The sequence below is a fragment of the Ostrinia furnacalis genome, unplaced genomic scaffold (assembly GCF_004193835.3).
Source record: "Ostrinia furnacalis isolate ACB-3 unplaced genomic scaffold, ASM419383v2 OfSCF7032, whole genome shotgun sequence".
Classification (NCBI taxonomy): Eukaryota; Metazoa; Arthropoda; class Insecta; order Lepidoptera; family Crambidae; genus Ostrinia; species Ostrinia furnacalis.
The window spans coordinates 157,030-179,690 of record NW_021137271.1 but is presented as its reverse complement, the minus strand read 5'-3'; the positions used below and the strand labels follow the sequence as shown (position 1 = coordinate 179,690).

Below are 22,661 nucleotides of genomic sequence, written 5' to 3'. Positions count from 1 at the left end.
TTTCAGAGAGCAGAAATAACAGGAGTGGAACTGACAGGCAATCCCCTCTAGCAATGTAAGTAGACCAGTGGTTCACTCAGTTTATAAAAACTAGTTGCAGCGCCACCATTGACATATTCCAAATGTCACTATTGAAGAGTAACGTGCTGCGATAAAAATGGTGAATTGCAGTGTTTTTAATTGTAAGAAGAGATCTGAAACATCAAATCTTGAAAAGGACAACATTACATTCCATCGGTAAATATTATTTTATTTATTTCACATTAATTAATACACTAAATTTGCAAAAAACTAAATTTCTAGAAGTGTTGCCACTGGAATGACTGGAAAGCAAAAATTCCTAATTGTGTAATATTTTAAGGATAGTGTACTTATAACAATATAATCGAAATTCTATGCAAACAATTTGATACTGCCAATAGGTGTTCTCTTTTATGATATTTGTTAGTATTAATACATTATTAATAATCACTGATAAATGTAAATTCATTTATTACTTTTACCTCGACTGTCGGGAATTATTCATAATAACCGGCGATTATTAATAATTTTCAATTTATCACATTTACCCTGACATAATAAACGTGTTAAGTAAGTTCCCGCTATTTTACAGATTTCCAAAAGATCCAACTACTCGCAATATCTGGATCTTATTATATACTATAATAATAAATAATATTTGTATTTTTCACCATTTTTCTCTATCTGTTCAAGTCATGTGTATAATGTAAGTACTTATTATAATAAAAATGTGTAGGAATATTTTTGTTAACCTTCGAAACAAGGCTTTTAATAGTTTCTTGCTCTGTAAATAAAAATTGAAATTAAGTTTTTCAGTTTTTCTCACTTTCCTTTTTTGCCAGTCTGGAAAATTTATTTATTTATTTATCTAATGAGGCATACCAACAACATTACATACAAAGTAATTATATGAAAATCTTACTTAAAGAAGTTTAGTGTGTATGAATGCCAATAACAGCTTTGGCCAATATATTAATTAATTAATGTAAATAAATCCTATATCCAAACGTTTGTAATAATACAATTAATTATGTTCGTGGAATTTGCCTGTTTCATTATTTTACATATTATGGTCAGTCAAAAGTGTGTACATTTTTATTTCAATACGCTGGCCACCCAGCGGAAATTTTAGTGTGGTACAGCACAATATGAAATATCGATATCGACATCGACTTGGTGATTGTATTGTTAGAAAGATTTACTTCTCTCCTGTAAATAATTTTACGTATAAACCGAACAAAAGAAAATTAAAACAGAGTTCCGTACCATCTTTGAAAGTTGAATTTCGACATTGAACTAACCTTCTATGTACCTTCACATACGCTAAAGTAATAAAGAATATTGAAAGAGCATGAATGCTCAAAATGCCACCTCCTGTTCATCCTCTAAGGCCCGGTTTACACTAAGGCGGAGTGGAGCAGAGAAGTTTTTTGAATCCAATCAGATTCCCTTATTTGCACATCTTCACTCCCCTCCGCTTCGATGGAAATGAATCAAGAGGAGAAGAATCAGGTGCACTTGATTTTCTATAGAATTTGACGCTGCCTTGCGGTGCGGAGAAGAGCGGAGCGGTGTGGAGTTGTGCGGAGCAGTGCGGTATTTCATAGATAGCAATAGACTGACAGCTAACAGCTACGCACAGCTCACGCATCTCCTCTCGTCTCAGCACCGCTGCGCTCTTCTCCGCTCCGCTTTGGTGGAAATAGCCTGCCAGCTTCGTCGTACATCTCTCGTCTCCGTACCGCTCTGCTTTGGTGGAAACCGGGCCTAAGGCTGATAGTCGATCCCCTTTGCCAAGGGAGTGTGGCCGTGGGTCATGTTTGGTATATAAGAATATTAGGTACCTATTTCATGGGTAGTGTAGGGTAATGGTGGTAGGGTTAATACTGGGACGTGTAAAAGTGCTTTTTAAGAGCCTATATAAATGACTTTTTAGTTTTTTTCATATAACTCTTAACTTTCACAATTCGTATTCGTGCTAGGGAAGAAATGCCAAACTTTTGCGTATTTTCCTTTAAATAGAGATCTGAAATGTTGAATCTCCCATAGGATAATAAATTAATTCATATCATTTTTTTAAACGAGCCATAGACTATGAACCATAGAGCAATGATTCTCATCGACAAAAATATCGATAGTGTCTCAGCGCCATCAGCTGTTACACAAATGTCATTACCTCGTCCCCCTCAGGAAATGGCGAAATTTTTTTGTATGGAAATAAACGCGCGCTGCTACTCCTGTTATTTCTGCTCTCTGCCTGGTTTAGATCCTTCTCACTACTGACAGAAATACATGAGATATTTCTTAAGAATAGTCTCGTATCGTGATAACAATCATCTTTAAGATCCAAATTAAGGTTCTCTCCTGCACTTAATAAAAAGCTACTAGGTACTTAACCAATGATCTGGTGGGGTATACCCGAGTGGTACAGCGCATCCGACTGTACATTTTTATTGCAAAATAGCTGCTATTAGAAACACATAAGACGCCAGCGATTAGCTTGACGAGCTGTACAAAAAGACGAAATGGTAGACAATAGTCGCGGCGCTCGCGGTAGCGGGTAACGGTCGCTAACGGTCGCGTAATGACAGCGGACGCTACAATTATTTCACCGAATCTCCAGGGTTGCCAGTTACCAGGGTACTTTTTTATCCACGAGGAAACTCTTGACCTGCATCACACCTGATGGAAAGTGATGTTAAGCCGAAGGAGGAAGCTAGCTTCACCCGGAATCCTCAACTATAGAGGATTGTAATAGTGGACTAGTGATAAGAAAATTGGGAGCTGATCAGCTGACCAACAATAAAATTCAGATTTATCTCTTACTACTATGTTATTTGTAGACCCCAACTAAGCTTGATCTTCATATGCCATCAACGGAAATCACCTACATTAATGGAGGTAATAAAATCATAGTTTAGGCAACATTAATGTCGCTGAGTCGTACTAATCCATGTCTAGACAAACCATTACTGTAGGGGTGACATAATGAGTCATAGGATTAGTAAGGGGTGCCTGATTCAGACTTTCAGATAAGTGAATCACAGCTATTCAGCCAGACGTGAAAAAACTGTGGCTAATCTAAACATGACTGTAAGGTTAACGTGCTCTACGAAGCATGGAATTATCTTTTTTATTTGGAAAATAGGGTGATTCAAGCTTCAAGGAATCATTTCAAAGTGATTTCTTTACTGCTTGCTCCAGTCGTCAACATAAGAAACTCATTTGAACAAAATATAATATGGATACGGAGACGGACGCAACATTAATGAAACTTATTATTTTTTAGAAAGGGTAACACTATTTAGGGCATTCAATCGGCAGCGACACTATCAGTACTAGGTTGTTTTTTCAGCAAAGTGAATCCTTTATAACAACATTTTGCTAATCATGTAGGTCGTAGGTATTTACCAAAATCTGGCGGCAGGCAGCCCTACACAGCCGCAGAGATTTGGCTAATGCATTTTTGGCTAAATATGATTGAGACGCCGCGGCCTAGATGCGCGATTTCTTTCGCTTTTCTTCGGATTACAGTTCCATCGCAAGTGGAACTTTAGCAGCTGACAAGAAGCGTAGAATGAACTGTTGTTGGATTGGATTCTAATTGAAAACTACTGACGGGCTGATGGAAGCATACGCTCATTACCACAGCAACCACGTCAGTCCATAACTCGCTCAAGTTGCTCATAATCATGGACCTATGAAGAGGTCAACATAGATCTCGCTATTATTCTTGCTCACTCATTGCCAGATGTTACAAGAGAGAGCGATAGACAATCCCAATATTATTATGGAAACCACTTCTAGGAATAGATCTACAAGTCTCTCCCTTATCTTATACACTTCAGAAGGCCTTTTTCTCGCTTATGTCAGCTGCATTTCCATAAAAATCTATCTTGTTTGAGAAACGCAATAGTTTCCTTTTTATTTGAACTTTGAGTTGGTTCTCTATTATATTCCTTTATGTTTCGCAAAAAATCTGTAGAGGCTCATGGACCAACCACTGCTAAAGGGATCATCTTCATTTTAAGCCAGCCGAACATCAATGTGTGAAGTCTAGCTCTCTGATCACTCAACCATGGGCACTTATTCTATTGTTCGTCCGTTCACTCCTCGAAAGTACGCAAGTAGTAATTTGAGGCATTACCCCCGGTCATTAGGGTCTATACTGACCGCGGCCTGTCGGGTCACGGAATAGTGACTAATTACGGTGGTGAATAGTTGATGTATTCCATCGATTCAGGACAACTCGGACGATTAGGGGAAAACGGGGCAGTGAACCTTCTTGAAAATGTTGATAGCTTTGTGATAGGAATTTTCCGGTGTGTACACAGGAATATGTGGGTCATTTGATGGGAATCAATCATCATGGCCTATTGACATGTTCAGTAGAGGAGTTACCGGTGGTTTCTTGCTGTCTTCAGCATTGATAAACACCGGAATTCATACTCGAGCGACTGGCTCTTTAGGACACTTGATTTCATTATCTGCATGTTTCTCAATCTTAAGCATTGCTGTTAGTGTTAGTACCTAATGGAGAATGGTTAATTTCTTTGTCATGTTTTCAAATAGGAAGACCATTGAACTTGTCACAAATTAGATAAGGAAAATTGTGGATAAGCACACCAAATTACAGGTCTGTCTCGAAAAATTGTTAACTCTCTTTCACTTAGACCTTTCAAAGAAGGCAATCAACCTCTTTGTATACCAGCTTAAAGAAAACGATGAGGTCATCCTTCTTATCGACCTAAGTGCTCATTAGGGAGGGACATTAGGGCTCCTCACCTAATGCTTATGTTGCTATATACACGTATGTTTTTTTCTACTCCAAAGGTGATAAGTTCTTGTGTATCTTGTATTTTTTCTTTTTCAAATCTGTACCGTCAGTTCATGTAACATTTGCCTTTCCATCGACTTCAAAGACGACAAATTAAAAATAAAAACATAATTCGTGGCAGTTCCAAGCGTAACATAAGCTCCGGTGTCTTCGTTTTTTACCAACGACCTGATACCTAAAAATTGCAGCTTGTAACATTAGAAAGCATAGCCGCTTTGCTCCAGTAAAAGCGAAAAAGCGTATTAGTTTCACCCGTTCAATGAAAGTGGAATATATCCAAATGCGCCGACAAAAAATGTATTTTTCAATCAAAGAACGAAAGTGAACAAAAAATTTAGTAGAAGTCAACCTTTTGGCGCCGGCGCGTGGATTTAATAGTCAAACTTATTTGTTGACTAAAGTTTATTTAAGATCAAAATAATCAGTAACCTGACTTTATAATCAATATTCCAAAGACAAACTTAGGAATAAGGAACAATAAAAGACTGGTGGAGAACTCCAAAAATAAATGGAGAAAAAAACTTTGACCAGTAGAAAGTGACAGCTGAATTGTTATTCTACTGATTCCAATTGACAACTAGACTGGGCTTTAATAAGATGTTTATGTCATTGGGGCTATATCTTATTTTATTTATTTATTTTATTGGAAATATCTATGTACTTATTATGTTAATTTTTGGTTTGTTTTTGTATTTTTTTCTTTGTTCTGACTGACCCATTGCTTATTACTAACTAAATAACTGCTAATATTTGTTTAAATGATTTTATCAACTCATTAACATTACTCATGTTAATCTTTGTTTAGTTATTAATAAAAATGACCGTTACAATGTTCGTTAGATAATGTTCAAAACGATAATTACTAAAGAGTAGGCTGATATCTGATAATAATAACAACTATTCCTTACATTTGGTTCACAAATGGCCACCGTCGGGTTCGAACTCGGGAATAACAAAAACAGAACAGCGTACAGTTGATAGCACGTCAGAATCTTCATTTTTGTTGCAAAATCAAACTTATTTACAACAAAATAAGAAGCTGCAGTTCATCTGCTGTCGTCTGTACTCATACATTTATCATGCGGGCTGAATCTTTATTCGGCATTCCTTTGACTTCGTTGAAGTTTCAATGCAATATTCATGCTGTATTTTAATACGATTAAAATAGGTTGTTTATTTATGACCATATTATTTTCATATAACTGAAGACGAGAGTAAAAGTTTTTATACTTTTGCCAACCCTGGAACAGAAAGTCGGATTCCTATATTTTTGAATTTTTTGACATCGCTTGTAGTTGGACATCAAAAAGGTTGAATTCAATTTTTACTGTTTTCTTTTTTTTATTTTCATGGTGAATTATTTTCAGCTAATCCATTCCCTTTGTTCCTTATTTAAAACTTCTTTGAACTTGCATTTATTCGACAAGATGTTAAATAGATCCGTACAATCCAATACGATTTTCATCGAGTTTTCACAAATTATTATTTTTATCATTAATTAGTTGTTTTAAGTAAATGAAATTCATCGACCATTGCGACTGATTGTATCGTACGCGTGTAAAATTAGAAATCATGCAAAAAATATGTTAGTGCACATAATAAATAATACGAGTGGCCGCGAAAATGCAAGTTAGGCAAGAATTTTATTACATTGACTTAGTCGGGCTAGACTCTTTCTCATAATTGGCTTTCTAATCTTTACTGTCTGTAAAAGTAACGAGATTTTATAAAAGTAATTATCTACAAACGGTATTTGAAAGTAAATATAGTGGATTAACGTGACAGTACAGTTGCTCGAGTTCAGCGATGTAAACGGGTAGATAAAATTTTAAGTAAAATGGTTTAGATTGAAGTAAAAGCAGTGAAAAGTCTAAATAAAAACAAAAACATGAAATAACTTCCGTAATAAACGTTCATAATAATTATGCATATCAGGACTTAAATATTTTTAGTAAAGTAGAAGTAGGTATGCTTTAAAAATAATGATAATCTCATTCATGAGATAAAAATCTAAAATTGTATTGACAATCTCTTCAAAAGGAAGACTATCCCCTTCCTTGGTACGAATCTATTGTCCAATTGACAGAGCAGCTGTAGGTTACCGGTTGCACTTACAAAATAAATATCAGAAGTTAGATTGCGATGTTTCAGATTTAAAATTTAAATAAAGAATTGAATTAAAAAAAGAAATTCAATTTCTGTAAGAAAATGACAGTAATTTTTAAATTTAGAACAAGGAGTTCCAAATTTTGAATCTGCAACTGTCAAGTTTCAAAAAATATTTTTAAAAAAACTCACTTTAGCGCCGATCTGGTTACCGCACTGGCCAGCCTGCAGGTGCACTATTTCCCTCATTGTACCTTATTTGTGACTAAACCTAGTGGATATGTGTGGACGCCGCGACAGTGGGTTTCGGACTAACGGCCTCCCGAGGCGAGTGGAGTGAAGGAACGGCGAGTGATGTGGCCTGGGGTGTGGGGAGGACAGCACGAGGTTTTACCCGATTTTAGGGAGAATTGAAGGCTGTCTATAAATTAAATAACAAGAAGTTTACTTTTGAGTTCATGCGTGAAGAGAATTTAATAACAAATTCGCAACAATCGACGTTGTGACGACACGACCACAACACATTCAAATAAAACTGCTATTTATTTTGTATTAACCCTTTTGTAATTCACCGATTTCTTATTTCCTTATCAGAAAGATGATCAGCATCTTTTCTTGGTCATGATCCATCTACCTTCAATTCAGATTTCTTCTCAGTCTTTTCCCATCTAGTAAATTTTGGGCTTGTCCAAATTTATCATTATATTATACCGTCTCATATGCTTTCTTATTTCCCATAACGCGAGGCGGTCCTAATTTGAAGGTTCGATCTACAATTGTACAAAATATTTAAATTGTAATGTAAATTTTTTTTAAAACAATAATTTCCTGACCACTGACGGTATTTACTAAAATATCCGGGTAAATAAATTCCTCACTCTGGCAACACTGTGCATGAATCACCGCGACGACGAAACCATAAATTAATTCCCGCGCTAATTGCAACTCCGATGCGCTACTCGGGCGACCATGCGGTGCGAAGCGGGCGGATATTTTATTTATTAAGTCAACCGCAAGTAAAAACTACACTCCTATGTTTTTATCACCATCATCTTTCCTGTTTAACACGAGACGTAATATGGTTGCTGTTAATAAAGGAACAGGAAAACGTTCTGTAATTTTTAGAGAAAAAAAAAGAAAACAATTAGGCAAGTTTATAGTTTTTTTTTTTTTGCCTAAATGAAATGAGGCGCTTACCTTGGGGATAATTTGAATGAAAAAATATTTGAAGTTTCCCCAACCTATTAGAAATGCTTTTCGTATTGGTAAGAAATACATTTACGTCTCCCTTGTGTTTTGTCTAAAATTTTGAAAGTTTTGTCCAGATTTTTCCAAAACTATGGTCATCCTAGCCCCATATTCACATGCACTGCCCAGAGTAGTCTAATTTGCTCATTATTGTTCGCTAATACTATTATTTTCCATTAGAACTAATAGGAATGGTAATTGAAAGAAAGTTTCACTTCATAGGTAAACGAATATTGATTGTGATGCATTCTATAATTTTTCAGCAAGTAAGTATTAAGTATAGTGTAGACCTTTTGAACCAAATATATTATTTTTCGTTCTTTCTTTCAAGAACAGAGCTGAAGCGTCCTTATACATGCTTGAGGATCCCTGTGCTTGGAGAGATCTTGGAGCCCTTCTGATAACACTTGATATTGCCTAGGGCTAAGGGTGGCTTGATAATAAATAATACATTGCAGTCACTCATTTTAGAGGAGAATTATTCATCAAAGTCTGCTTTGAGACTTTGTGTGTGTAATTAAATATCTGCATGAGTAGACATTTCTTTCTTTATGATTGAAGCTTCATTTATAATGTCTATAATTAATAATTTTACATTTTGTTTTACATAGTGGCTTACAAAATGCCGGTATCCGGACTATGACCCTCTGCCCGAACTTTCTCATTTATAATGAAACATTTTACAGGAATGTTTCAGGTATTTTGTTAAACTTACGCTGCGTTTGGGATTTATATTGTCATTTCCAACTTTTTTTCAGGACTTTCCTTCCAGTGATAACCCTGCTTGGGACAAATGGCAAAATTATACGGAACGGAAATAAAGAGAACCCCGATACCAGCTTTTTCTAGGTCTGTTCTGTATGCAATTTGGACTCATTTTGGATAATTATTTGCTCGTAATGATTCGCAGTTGGTTCTGTCTGAGGCTGACAAAGAGATTTCAGTCTGCAATTTGAGAATCTGTGCCCGCCAAACAATGGCGGTACGCGCCATTTTTACTGTCAATTTGATGTTTAATCTGTGGAATCAAATGATACCTTTTTAGGGTTGCCAGGATTTATATTGTTTACGTCATAGTTCTTATGTTATTGTACAAACAAACTGGAGCAAAACTGAACTGAAAGTTCCGTAATTAAATTAGGAACAACATTTATTTCACCTGTAGCTTTCATTAAGATATTTTGTTCCATGAAATTGTAATTAGTTTATTAATTAGTATGCTCCCTTGCTATGAGAGATTGCCGTGGAGAATACCTAGGCTATAGTTTCCATTTTATAAGTGTGTCAGTGAAAACATACTTAGGCCATAAACACTGACTCAGTCAACAACTCGGGATTGAAATTATAAAGTAGGTAGGCTAGTCCATTTCAAGTTTATTAAACTGACAAATAATCCATAGGCACTTCAATCAAGCAAGAGCACCCGTTATCAGATAAATAGGTATGCAACTTAAGCACAGAAAACACGATAAACTAATGTTTTTATTCTGCGAAGATCGAACCCACGACCTCTGGCGTAGTCTGAGGTAATCATCGACCACAGCGCAAATAGGTCTATCACAACTTCCTAAAGGGCCATCCATAGATGTATAAATAAATTACCAAGAAGTAACTGGTATTACCTACGTACCTTACCTTCTTACCTATTTTTTTTACCGTTAGCCATACATAGGTATGTTTTGTCGCTAAAACTTCTTGGTCCTAGTATAGGGGATTAATGTTCCTGCGGAGGACACATCATTTCTCAAGTCAGGGAAATGAATATCTTATAACTGTTATGGTGCTTAACGCGCTTCCTCGTTTTTAGATGAACTTGGTCGAATAATAATGTTCCTGACTAGAGAACTAACTAGAACTAGCTCATCTGGCCGCGAGCCAAGAGGTCGTCGACCCTTCGCGCGGGAATCTAATGACATTTGGCGCCATCTTGACTGACGGACTTGCATTTTCTATGAGATAGACACAGGTATTTTTTTAAAAGTCGCATAAAATTAATTCTACAGCCATAAAATATAATGACCGTTGATTTATTTCTTGCCTGTAAAAAGTGGCTGCATTTTCCAATACAATGGAATTCTCTGAAAAAGAAAAGGAAATTAAGATTTAAAGTACCTAGGTGGTATCTTAGATTAATAAAACCTAGATGGATAGTCTTCATACAAACGCTTCGTCAAGAGTGAGGCAAAAATCTTATGTCATTAGTGTCAATTTTGTTGGGGAGTGTAGACAGTGAAGGCGATTTTCCCGAAAGTAGGGAAATTTTTAATACGTTTTTATTTACTTTATAATTAACAAAAACAAAACGCATCATGTACTTACTTATTTATTGAATTCAAAGTACCTACCTGATAACAATAAGATAAATCGACTTAAGTCTCGATTTCATAAAAAAGGAAGTGTATTTGTACGGCGAACAATCCCAACTAATATTATAAATGCGAAAGTAACTCTGTCTGTCTGTCTGTCTGTCTGTCTGTCTGTCTGTCTGTCTGTCTGTCTGTCTGTCTGTCTGTTACGCTTTCCCGCTTAAACCTCGCAACCGATTTTGATGAAATTTGGCATAGAGATAGTTTGAGTCCCGGGAAAGAACATAGGATAGTTTTTATCCCGGTTTTTGAAACAGGGACGCGAGCGATAAAGTTTTTCTGTGACAGACAAAATTACACGCGGGCGAAGCCGCGGGCGGAAAGCTAGTTGGGAAATAAATTTTCTTGTTACTGGTATCATTCCCGTATTTAATTTTTGAAAGCCAAATTCAAGCAAAATACGCGTCGAATTGTAGTACTTACTTATGAAATGTAACACTGGTCACTTTCTTTCGTTTTTCTGATGTATTTAAGACACCCTTTCACAGCACAAACCGTTTTAATTAATTAAAATTCGTCGGACGTGTTTACCAATTTTTCACTTTGACAGTTCATGTGACGTTTACGAGTAAGCCGTGCCGGCTCCCTAAAAACTGCCTCACTTTTCGTGCACTGACTATCTATCTAGGTTTTATTAATCTAAGGGTGGTATGCATACCAATGCTCTCCTCTATTAATTCACACTTTGACTATGAATGCACTATTATACCTATAGCTCGTAGAGACGATGGCCGTTGGGGCAGGAAAGTTCTCGAGTGGCGACCACGGACTGGAAGACGTAGCGTGGGCAGGTCTCCTACTAGGTGGACCGACGATCGGGTAAAGGTCGCGGGAAGAGCCTGGATGCGGGCAGCGCAGGACCGTTCATTGTGGAAAACCTTGGGGGAGGCCTTTGTCCAGCTGTGGACGTCATTTGGCTGAAACGAACGAGCACTATACCTACCTTTTATTAAGCTAAGTAGGTAGGTACCTATGTGGTTAGTTCAGTTTTTTCTTTACTTCCGTATTTTCCGGACTGTGCTCATGTGGCCCTTGGCTTTTAAGTTGATGGTGACAAGGTGACAGAAATACCTACATTCCAAGGATACCCAATCATCTATTAAATTAGTTAGTAGCTCCAGAACGGAATATTTATGTTTAATGTTAATTATTATTCGTATTATCTCAAATGGAAATATCTTGATCGTGAAACAAACAGCTTTGGGATAAGATAAAGAAGATTCAGTGTGTTCGCTTAAAATTAAATAAATAAATAAAAAAACGTTCATTTGGCACAACATAATAAAATTACAAATTAAAACTTAAAATTAAAAATAAAATTGTACCAAACAGTCCTCGCTCAGCACATAAATTAGAAATATTTTAGGCTTACTTTTTTTTTCTACTTTACCTCTTTTTACCTTTTTCAAAATTCAAGTTACATTTATTTTTTTAAACCGTCAAACGAGTCATACGATATTGAATACCCGTCACATGCTACAAAGTAGAGTAGAGACATTAGTGGTCGTGTTTTTTTACAGCTACCCTCAAATTTTTTTTTTTTCCATTTCTATTTTTTTATATACATATTTTTTTCTGCGCCAGTCACACGATCACACCATCGCCATCATCATCTTCTGAACAGGCTCTGCTTTTTACATCTAACAAGTGATGTGATGCAACATTCGTCAAGGTCAGTCCATCGAGAATTCACTTACTTAATCCACAGAACATAGAAACTTCTTTCTATGTTCGGTATTTTGTGACCATGGTGATGGGACGTGATAGGTAGGAACTAATTGACACTGACCACTCGGATATAAAATCCAGTTAAGTGAGATTATTAATAGCCCCGTAGGTAAGTATCTTAACCCTACAAGGCACCCAGTTCCATTTGTGGAACACCGACTTTAATCGTTCCTATAGCTACAAAACTATTCGTAGCGACATCTTTTGCATCTTATTAGAAGCTACTGACATTTAGCAATGTAGTAATACGAAATTTTACCTAAAGATGTCGTTCGTGTTTTGGTTGTAGTGCACTCGGTGTAAAATTTGAATGAAAGTGACAAGTTAGTCGTTTGTCTGAATTCAAAAATAAATAAAAAATAGTTACTGAATAGTTTTGATTAGAAAAAAAATACTCTGTGTTATAAAAAAGTGTATATTTTGCAGAGGTAAGTTGTATTTTTTATTACAATAGTAAACGTATTAGTAAATCACATTTTTATTGTAGTTCCACATACGGTACGTTGAGCTTTAGTGTCCGTTTTTACTTACGTACTTACGACAACTTACCATATGAATATTTTGATTTTATTGCAGATAATGTCACGAAGAAGGTTGCGTAATGGAAAAATTTAGCGTTTCTTAAATATTCATTCTGAGAGTGAAGATGAACAAGATTTTTCTGACGCTGAAAGTGATGATGACATCGAAAAAAATCAGTCCATCCAAAACTTTTTACACTCTGGACTGCACTGCTGGACAAAGACATCCCCCAAGAATTTCCACGAAGACCGGTCCTGAGCCGCTCGCATCCAGGTACTTCCCGCGACCTTCACCAGATCGTTGGTCCACCTAGTGGGAGGCTACCCACGCTTCGTCTACCGGCTCGTGGTCGCCACTCAAGAACTTTCCTGCCCCAGTGGCCATCAGCTCTACGAGCTATGTGCCCCGCGCACTGCCACTCGATTCTGCGGGCTATGTCAGTCACTCTGGTTCTCCTACGGATCTCCTTATTTCTGATTCGATCACGCAGGGAAACTCCGAGTATAGCACGCTCCATCGCCCTTTCGGTGACCTGGAGCCAAGTACATCAATACTACCTCCTCGTGATATCAGACGTGGTGGGTTTGAGCATTTCCTATTTGGGGTGAAAAAAGACAACGATGCAAATATCCTGGTTGCAAAGTAAAACGTCCTTATCTCAAATTTCGCGTAGAACTTTTCCTAAATGAATATAATAATTATTATTGTTTTAGATCTTTTCATCAATAAAAAATAACAAATTTATGATATTATTCATATGATTATGTTTATTATAAATTGCAATATATAAAAAAGTTAAATAGGTAATAGTTATTTCATTTTATTAAGAATAATAATTTTAATTATTAATACCAAAAATTATAGTTAGGGCTCAGAGTACCATATGTGGAACTAAAATAAAAAGTTGATTTTTCAGTAAAATATGATTTTATTTTTATTTTTATAAGTTTTTCCTATCTTCTGATCACTAATTACAACCAATATATTTTTGTCGCGCACTAAAAAAAAATTGAGCCTTGTAGGGTTAAAGTTGGTATGCAAATCAGTTTTTTCAACCGTTTCGTCACTTCAGTCTGTCCCTGTGTAACAGACGATATTGTTATGCAATGCTTGTGTAAGTTTTGATAAAGTTTCCGATACCTTAATAGGACCCTTTCCCACAGCAATCCAGTTTTGCAGGATCCAGTAATGTAGGATCCCGTAAAACGAGACTGATACTCGTATTACTAAACGAGATACTGCAGTCTATGTGGGAAAGAGTCCTGAGGAACAATAGTTACTTATGTCGGATAAACTACACTACAACTCTAGGGTCCACAGGTCTTAGATGATTTAATTTTATCCAGACGACAGATCTGACAGGTGAAAAATCAGCAACCTCGATAATTAATTATGATAACTGTCAACAACTTTATGTAGAGTTACCAGTGAAACTCGCCCTGCGTTACCCGTTTACAGCCTCCTTCTTCCAAGCTATGCTATGCCATAGCTCCTGAATTAGTGATTGAACTAAATAACTAAGTAGGGGAACCTGTTGCAACTTCGCAATAGAGCTATAAAGTGACATCACTAAGCTAGACCTAAGAACGGTTCAAAAATTTCTGGCGGTTTACTTCTTTTAATAGGATTTACCAAAGCACGCAAATTGGGCAACGACCAGTAACTAGTTGTTGTAAAAGTGTCTAATACTGGATGTTTACACGATCCGGTCGATTACCTGATCAAAATGGGTTTACGATTTTTTGGTGAAATTCGGTAGTTTATGGGAAGATGACGCAGGAAAACACATGGTTAGCTTTCTTGAATTTTTAGTTAGGTAGGTAGTACGCAGTTGTTTGTCTATTTATAATACATACTTACATATTAATAGATCCTTGATTAAATATAAATACGAATGCCTGTCTGTTGGCTTTCTATTGCAATTCAGGAACTTAGTTTCTCACTGAACCAATTATGAAGTTTTTTTCAATCTCCAGAGTAGAGTCGAAATTTTTTTAGAGTGGTAAAAGCATTGTTCAATAATTATGTGAGCTGTGAGGTAAAATGGCAGATATGGAATTACCTGATTAATTTGAAAATGCTGAATTTGAGATGTTTACTAAATTGGATGTCTTGTCTTGGATGATATTCACTAAATAGTAGTTCATACCTAACTTCCTGTTACAGTTAGTTTTAAAAGTGGTTCAAGGAGAGCCATAACTCGCATAGCTATAGTTTTAGCAGCCATTCAAACTAAGGGACTTTTAACTAGTTACATTTACATATTTCAAATTCTCACAGAGAACTCTTTAAAATAGCAACATGTATCCCGTCATGTACAAAAAAAGCAAATCAACTTGCTTTCCTTTCAAACTCTTCCAGAAGTGTCTACCTTATTTTCTTCTTGTTAAGACTTATTTTAGTCTAAGGACTGATCATGCCGCGGTGTTAAGAAGGAATTTGTGGTCTTGATGCTGATATTTTCGGAGCCAGGATGACAAAATGACAACTTAAAACCAATCTTAGCCGAGATGAGACTCGGAATGGGCTCTTTGAGATTGTATCGACTGAGAGTGTTAAATTAAATTAACTTTTAAAGAGGTTTGGAAGTGGAAATGTCAGAGAGGACGTGAGACAGTCCGTAGATAATTTTTAGTCATTATGACACCAAACATAGTCAATTGACACATTTTTTTTGACCTGTCAAAATGTTACTTTCTTTGGGTTTGTACTCCTTGACATTATAGCTCAGGCGGAAGGTCGTGGGTTCGAGTCTTCGAATCTTCCTACCAAAATATAGAGGCTGGGAGTTACTTTTCCTAGCTAGGCACAGTGGCGGCGTAGCATAGGTTGGTATAAATTATAGCCTAAGGCACCCCAGAATGGCACCCCCTGTCATGACATCACGACCGTCCTTGCCATGCAGATGCGTCAGCGAGTACTAATCTGCGCGACTTTTGTCACCCCCTGATGCTTGGCACCCGGGGCGGACCGCCCCTACCGCCCCCCCCTTACGCCGCTACTGGCTAGGCATTTGTTAACGTTTCTGAAAAAGAGGGTTCCGTTACGAAAAAAAAGCACCTTGAAAAGCGCGGTAAAGATTTTTAACTCCATTCCAATCGTTGTTTTGAAAACTGAAACCCTCACGGAAAAACCCGCGAGCACCATCTAGTATGCATAAAGCATCAATCAATATTATCTTAATGAAGTTGCAGACCAACTTATATAGAAAATGTTTACTATTCTGACTCATTAGTGCTTTGATATGCGAACCGTCTACACCTTATATCCGCGTAATAAATAAATAAATATTTACCTAACAAGTTTAACGACTATTTACTTGGAGACAACTGTGCTTTTGGTGATTTTGGACTGTAAAGTGCGCTGAAGTTTCGTGGTTAAAGTTGTAAAAGTAAGTTGTTTGATATTTTTTTCTGTATTGTGAAAGGACGCTACAAAGTCGATTTTGAACTCGAGAAAAGCACCTTTAATATCAAATATTTATTGGAAATAACGAAAAAACCTACAAAACAATTAATTTCAGATACGGTTAGTCAGTAGGTACTGACACAAAAGCTCGCAAATGTTCATGGCACTCGAGAAATTGTGAAAATGACACTATTTTCAGTTTTTTGGAAAAGTCTAAAGGAAGCCCTTTTCAGGGAACTTTTCCATACTTCTGTAAAAGCTTTTCTCGAGTCCCTTTCATCTTAGTACTTTAGGTAAATAGAATACAATTAAATAGTTCTTTTTCAGCATTTAACAGTTAAGTAAACATACCTACATTAATTTATAATTTTTATTGAGGCATTTTGAGGAGGCCCAAGCAAAAATCGTGACATGACACAAGTCACGATGTTAGTTTTCAGCATTTTATTTCTTTCTTTTCTTGTTTTGTGTACTTACAACAAAGTGTTTATCTAAAGTTATCTAACTTTCTGTTTATTTATCTATCTATCATCAACCAATCTTAGCAGTTCCCGACATGGTACAATAGACCCCATTTATTACTTAACTCAATGTGAGATATAACTAATTAAAATTGAATTGAAATTGTGTCGTCCAAGATTTTTATTAATATGACGCGTGGTCTTTAAGATTAAAATAAACAAATCGCTCTCTTATTTATTGGATCACTTAATCTCTACTGACCTTTAGTGTGTGTGTAAAATTGTACCTATGTAATGTTATAAAATGAGAACTCAAATTATAACTATTTATAGCACAAAACATAATTGTACGTTAATTTTATATACCCGATGTACGTTATTATATTGATATACGTTATGTTCAGGTATATTACTGTTAAGTCCACAAAACGTACGTCAGAAGGTTGGAACAGTAAAACATGTGATTTCTTTAAAGGTGTAATTGCGACTAAAATAAAACAGGCGGGCTCAGCCGCCGACACATACAAGGAACAGTATAACTATTGTTTTCTATTGTTAATTGTATTGGGCAATGATGTGGGAACGCAGGGCGCTACTCAATACGCTCTGTTCATTCATGGAGTTAATTTATTACTCTGATTAATGTGTACCTACAATAATCATTAGTGTCATGTTTATTGCTCTTAGATCCACTGTAGACGTTTTTTATCGAAACCTGATCCACTTCTTCTGGTAAGACCACAAAAAGTTAGAAGATAAAAAAATCTAAGCACGTCTGTATGTCATACTAGACATAACAATATAAGAAAAACTTTATTCAGCATATTAATTTAAAATATGCAGATTTTAAAAACATGTGAATTGCTTGTTTACTCAGAGAAACTTATCATTCAAATTTTATTTTTGCGACAAATATTTCAATTTTATCCGCCCTTGTTCTCATGTTTTTAAGTCCCTGAAAACGAGCCTTTTTTGTGTTGTTTTGCGTCATGTCATGCATCAATTATGATGATATTTCACGAATGTTAGAACATTCGTGAAACACTGATGACAGAACCATAGCAGAACTATAAACTAATAAATACCTTCCCAGTTGTTGAATAGTTAAACAGTGTAATTAATCAGATATAACCAGTTATGGGGTCAAGGGACATCTAATTAGCGATTGCAGAAGTATAACGGCTATAATTAGATTAATACCTAAATAATTATGTCATACTTCCTAGCGTTTAAATATTTACTTATTAAACAAGTCGCTACCCTGAAACTTTTTAAAATGTATTCTTATATAAAATTATCCTTGGGCACACAAGAATGACTTATCTGCGTAGGGTAGGCTAGAGATTATGGCAATTAGAAGCTTGATTTGAACTTCTATCATTTTTATTGTAGGTACCGTTATACTATTACTTATTCTGTGGTACCGTGTTACCCTTAAACAGATCACAATCAGAACCAACAATCAGAAGTTTAAATCGAATCCACGTCGTCTCGAAAGTATGAAATATTTATTTTCAACGTAATCAAATTAATTTTCGCCTCTGATAAAATGGAGACTCGTGTTTCTGCAGTGAAGACTCTAAGAACTTAATGATGATGATGATGTGTTCCAGATGTCATCCCTACAACAGCTGGCGCTAGAGTTATTCGACGCAGGCGCCGTCCGCCTGGGAGACATCGAGGCCAAAATCGGCAGGCGCACGCCAGTCTACTTCGACCTCAGGGTCGTGGTCTCGCATCCGAGGATTATGGTCAGTATCCTCACTATCATCACCAATAATTTAGATAGTGGCAGTTAATTTCTTGGCGTGAACGTCCCCAAAAGAAATAAGAAATGCATTAAATAGAGAAGAGGTTCAGCCTGATCATCACTTTCCATCAGTTGAGATGCAGGCCAAGAGCTTCCTTGTTGTGAATAAAAAAATAGATAAGATGCCAGGGGTGGGAGTGGCATCTTAGTGGGGCCGTCAGCCTAGGTGTCCTACCTATAAACCTACCTAATAATGTACAAAAAGTGCTTAGAAGTAGCTAATACAGCAACCACTTATAAAGTTATTCAAATTATTGAATAACTTTAATTAAAATATTTTATTTCTATTTCAGTCTGCAGTAGCAGAGCATCTTCAGCGGTTGGCCTCCGAAATAAACCACGACCTTCTGTGTGGGGTGCCGTACGCCGCACTACCATTCACAGCAGTTATGTCAGTCAACACCGACGTCCCCATGATCATGAAACGCAAGGAAACCAAGCTGTATGCCACCAGAAAACTCATCGAAGGAGTCTACCACAAAAACCAAACTTGCCTCGTCGTGGAGGACGTAGTGACATCTGGCGGCAGCGTACTAGAAACTGTTCGTACGCTACGAGACGAGCAACTAAACGTCACGCACGCCATAGTAGTTCTCGACCGCGAACAAGGTGGCGTTAGTGTACTAAAAGCAAATGGCGTCAAAGTAGTATCGCTCTTCACACTGAATAATTTAACACAAATTCTGAGGGATGCCGGCAGAATCACAGATGATACTGTTGACATTATTTCAGACCACATCAAAGGGTGCCAGTTTGGTGTTATGCACAACAGCGGAGATGAAATTACTCCTAGCTAACATACCTTTAAAATATTGGAGTTTTTCTTACCTAGGCAATGGTTCTGCAGAATTATTAGATGCACAAATAGTATTTATTTATATAAAATGAGCACCTAATTAAATGTATTTAATTAACTCTTACTATTATTACGCACAATTTAAATAAATTTCACTTGTAATTGTGTACCTACTAATATTAATTAATATTTTAACTATGAATAATTATATTTAAATTAAGTAATTAAAGTTAATGTAGATTTATGGGTCAGCGAAATGGAATCACTAAGCTTAGAATAAAGCGCTGAAAGGTAACTTGATATCTTCAAAATTAATCATAAGGTATTAAGTAGTAGGTACCTACTAAACATTATTTTTTACATTAGGTACCTACCTACTTCATTAAATACAAGGCTTCTTTGTTAATTTGCCCTAACCGGAATTAGGGTGAGCAGCCCGTTAAGTTTTTTTGGCTTGCAATTTCTTTCTTTATCCCACTAAAGTTTCGGTGGGGACTACGGGTATAAACCTAATGCATGACCCATGAGATGTAATGAAACATCCATGGCATGGCATGACATGACCCTACACATGAGTAAGAAGAATCAAATTGACCAGTGAAGATATTGCTATCTATTTCATTGTTCTATGTTATGTATTCGGTAGGGTGGGTACCTATTTACCTATTGTTCAATTTATGCTAACTATTGTATAGTGTGTAGTAGGCTGGCTAATCAGCGCCGTTATGCGAGGAAGTAGCGACGTGTGTGCGTCCGGCGCATTATAATAATGTGACTAATCATATTAATGGTGTCTGCTGAATTAATGGACTGCATTAACTTGCGGTTCAAATATTGCAGTTAGTTGGCAGAGGAAGTAACCTACTTACTGAAGGAATGTCGTGTGTGTGCAGTGCAATATTACCTAGGTATTAGTTTTGTTTTTTGCAAATGAAGATCTAGAAGTAGATAGGTGTATGATGGGTGTATGTGGTGTAGTAATAATAGAACAACGTAATGTGTGACCTAACATGGGGAACTGGTAACTAGCTAGCTATTGGTAGTTTGAGTATCTTTGATGTGTTAGTGTGTAATAAATAAAACAACCACATAAAATCATTGTAGTTTTATTATTCACCAGCTGAATATAATAATTAAAAACTTTGATCGACTTCGAAAATTGTACGTTACTAGCTTTTTAGTTTACCAAAAAAGCCAATGTAAACTCATCACACTGGTTACAATTAAAAATTAAACTTAGGTATTAAAAAATCAAGTTCAGCCTTATCAAAAAAAGATCATTTCCTTTGTGTCAACGTGTGTTCACAGCACCAGATGGTCAGGCGAAGGGGCCACGTCGCATGGGGCCTGTTTACCAAGTAAACACCCGAGAGCCGCCCTTCGGTCAAGGAAAACTGGGGGAATGTAAACGCAACTTCATGTTACCAGACATCAACGTGTACTCCCTAGGTAAAACTAACATTCAGAACTTTTGTTACTGTAAAATACCAAGCAAAGAAATGCGGGCGTCCCGAGGGACGCGGGGGAGGGTGGTAAGAGTGTGAGAGTGGAGAGGGGTTTAGTTGTCTTCGATCTCCTGCTCCTGCTCCTCGTCGAACTCTGCGTCCTCGTCGGCGGTGGCCTCCTGGTACTGCTGGTACTCGGACACCAGGTCGTTCATGTTGCTCTCGGCCTCCGTGAACTCCATCTCGTCCATGCCCTCGCCGGTGTACCAATGCAAGAAAGCCTTGCGCCTGAACATAGCCGTGAACTGCTCCGAGATGCGCTTGAACAGCTCCTGGATGGCGGTGGAGTTGCCGATGAAGGTGGCAGCCATCTTGAGGCCGCGGGGCGGGATGTCGCACACGGCGGTCTTCACGTTGTTCGGGATCCATTCCACGAAGTACGACGAGTTCTTGTTCTGGATGTTGAGCATCTGCTCGTCGACCTCCTTCATGGACATGCGTCCACGGAAGATGGCGGCGACGGTGAGGTAGCGGCCGTGGCGCGGGTCGCAGGCCGCCATCATGTTCTTGGCGTCGAACATCTGCTGGGTGAGCTCGGGCACGGTGAGCGCGCGGTACTGCTGGCTGCCGCGGGAGGTCAGCGGAGCGAAGCCGGGCATGAAGAAGTGCAGACGCGGGAAGGGGACCATGTTCACGGCCAGCTTGCGGAGATCCGCATTTAGCTGACCGGGGAACCGCAGACACGTGGTCACGCCGGACATGGTGAGCGACACCAGATGGTTGAGGTCGCCGTACGTGGGTGTGGATAGTTTGAGCGTGCGGAAACAGATGTCATAGAGAGCCTCATTGTCGATACAGTAGGTTTCGTCTGTGTTTTCTACTAACTGGTGGACTGAGAGTGTGGCATTGTAAGGTTCTACTACTGTATCTGACACTTTGGGAGATGGTACAACTGAGTATGTGTTCATTATTCTGTCGGGGTATTCTTCTCTGATTTTGGAGATAAGAAGTGTGCCCATTCCGGAACCGGTGCCGCCACCGAGTGAGTGTGTGAGTTGGAATCCCTGGAGGCAGTCGCATGACTCTGCTTCTTTCCTTACGACGTCTAAGACTGAGTCGACGAGCTCGGCGCCCTCGGTGTAGTGTCCTTTGGCCCAGTTGTTGCCGGCGCCAGACTGTCCGAAGACGAAGTTGTCTGGGCGGAAGATCTGTCCGAAAGGTCCTGAGCGGACAGAGTCCATGGTGCCGGGCTCGAGATCGACTAGGATGGCCCTGGGGACGTATTTGCCCCCGGAGGCCTCATTGTAGTACACGTTGATGCGCTCCAACTGCAGGTCCGAGTCGCCATGGTAGGCGCCGGTGGGGTCGATGCCGTGCTCATCGGAGATGATCTCCCAGAACTGAAACAATAAATTTTCTTTTACAACCTCTGTTTATAGACAGCATTCAGACTTAGTTATATATTTGGCTTCCGTTTTACGATGCAGGGATTATCGCGAACCGGCACCGCGCGCGCCCGGATGAGTCACCAGTTGCCAAGCGACGGGGTTCGCAACAACAGTCCCTTGGCGCGCCATATTACCATAATATTTATGAGGTCGCTCTACTTAGCTATCGATTTTACAGGTACCATTCCGCTTACTTAATTCACGACTCGGTTTAAGGTAATGAATAAACATAATTGCCGCAAAAAATTAACAGTACGACCGTCGCCTACTTTCCGTCCATATGTAACGGCACCATATAAGTAGAGAGCGTCGAGCAAGTTTCTTATTTTGTACTTCACAAATCAGCGGGTCGGGGTCTGTCGTGAAACCTGACATTTTGAGGACGGATCGCGCATAATCCTTTGTACAATATTAATATTGCGGCGTCAATTAACGAGCGCGTTGCCAACAAAAGATTATATCGCG

The 22,661-nt window shown here is 37.9% G+C and overlaps 4 protein-coding genes across 7 annotated transcripts in view; 1 reads left to right on the top strand and 3 right to left on the bottom strand.

Moving 5' to 3' along the window:
* LOC114363231 (tubulin beta chain-like) overlaps window positions 1-7,331 on the bottom strand; it is a 31,369-nt gene extending 24,038 nt beyond the window's left edge. The window contains exon 1 of the mRNA XM_028318899.1: window positions 7,157-7,331. Within this exon, the coding sequence (XP_028174700.1) occupies window positions 7,157-7,213 (57 nt within the window). The 5' untranslated portion in view covers window positions 7,214-7,331. The remainder of the gene's footprint in view (window positions 1-7,156) is intronic.
* A 1,629-nt stretch (window positions 7,332-8,960) lies between these two features.
* On the top strand, window positions 8,961-20,517 carry LOC114363235 (uridine 5'-monophosphate synthase). 3 transcript variants are annotated; one of them, XM_028318905.1, is made up of 3 exons: window positions 8,961-9,061; window positions 18,311-18,448; window positions 18,801-20,517. In XM_028318905.1, the coding sequence occupies exons 2-3, from the start codon at window positions 18,311-18,313 to the stop codon at window positions 19,302-19,304; spliced, it is 642 nt and encodes a 213-aa protein (XP_028174706.1). In that variant the 5' UTR covers window positions 8,961-9,061; the 3' UTR covers window positions 19,305-20,517. The 3 variants fall into 3 exon arrangements, with proteins under 3 accessions (XP_028174706.1, XP_028174707.1, XP_028174705.1); XM_028318906.1 differs by lacking the exon at window positions 8,961-9,061 and adding an exon at window positions 12,175-12,250; XM_028318904.1 differs by lacking the exon at window positions 8,961-9,061 and adding an exon at window positions 16,080-16,219.
* LOC114363232 (tubulin beta-1 chain-like) overlaps window positions 20,394-22,661 on the bottom strand; it is a 24,248-nt gene continuing 21,980 nt past the window's right edge. Inside the window, exon 3 of one of the 2 annotated variants that reach the window (XM_028318902.1) lies at window positions 20,394-20,876. In XM_028318902.1, coding sequence (XP_028174703.1) covers window positions 20,862-20,876 — 15 coding nt within the window. In that variant the 3' untranslated portion in view covers window positions 20,394-20,861. The remainder of the gene's footprint in view (window positions 20,877-22,661) is intronic. The other variant, XM_028318901.1, reaches the window with a different exon arrangement.
* The window catches only part of LOC114363233 (tubulin beta-1 chain), a 6,422-nt gene continuing 4,254 nt past the window's right edge, over window positions 20,494-22,661 (bottom strand). The window contains exon 2 of the mRNA XM_028318903.1: window positions 20,494-22,148. Coding sequence (XP_028174704.1) covers window positions 20,862-22,148 — 1,287 coding nt within the window. The 3' untranslated portion in view covers window positions 20,494-20,861. The remainder of the gene's footprint in view (window positions 22,149-22,661) is intronic.

Coding starts and splice junctions, on each gene's coding strand:
- LOC114363235 (XM_028318905.1), top strand. CDS start 18,311: ATGTCATCCCTACAACAGCTGGCGCTAGAGTTATTCGACGCAGGCGCC. Junction 18,449..18,800: donor TCTCGCATCCGAGGATTATG/GTCAGTATCCTC, acceptor TTTCTATTTCAG/TCTGCAGTAGCAGAGCATCT.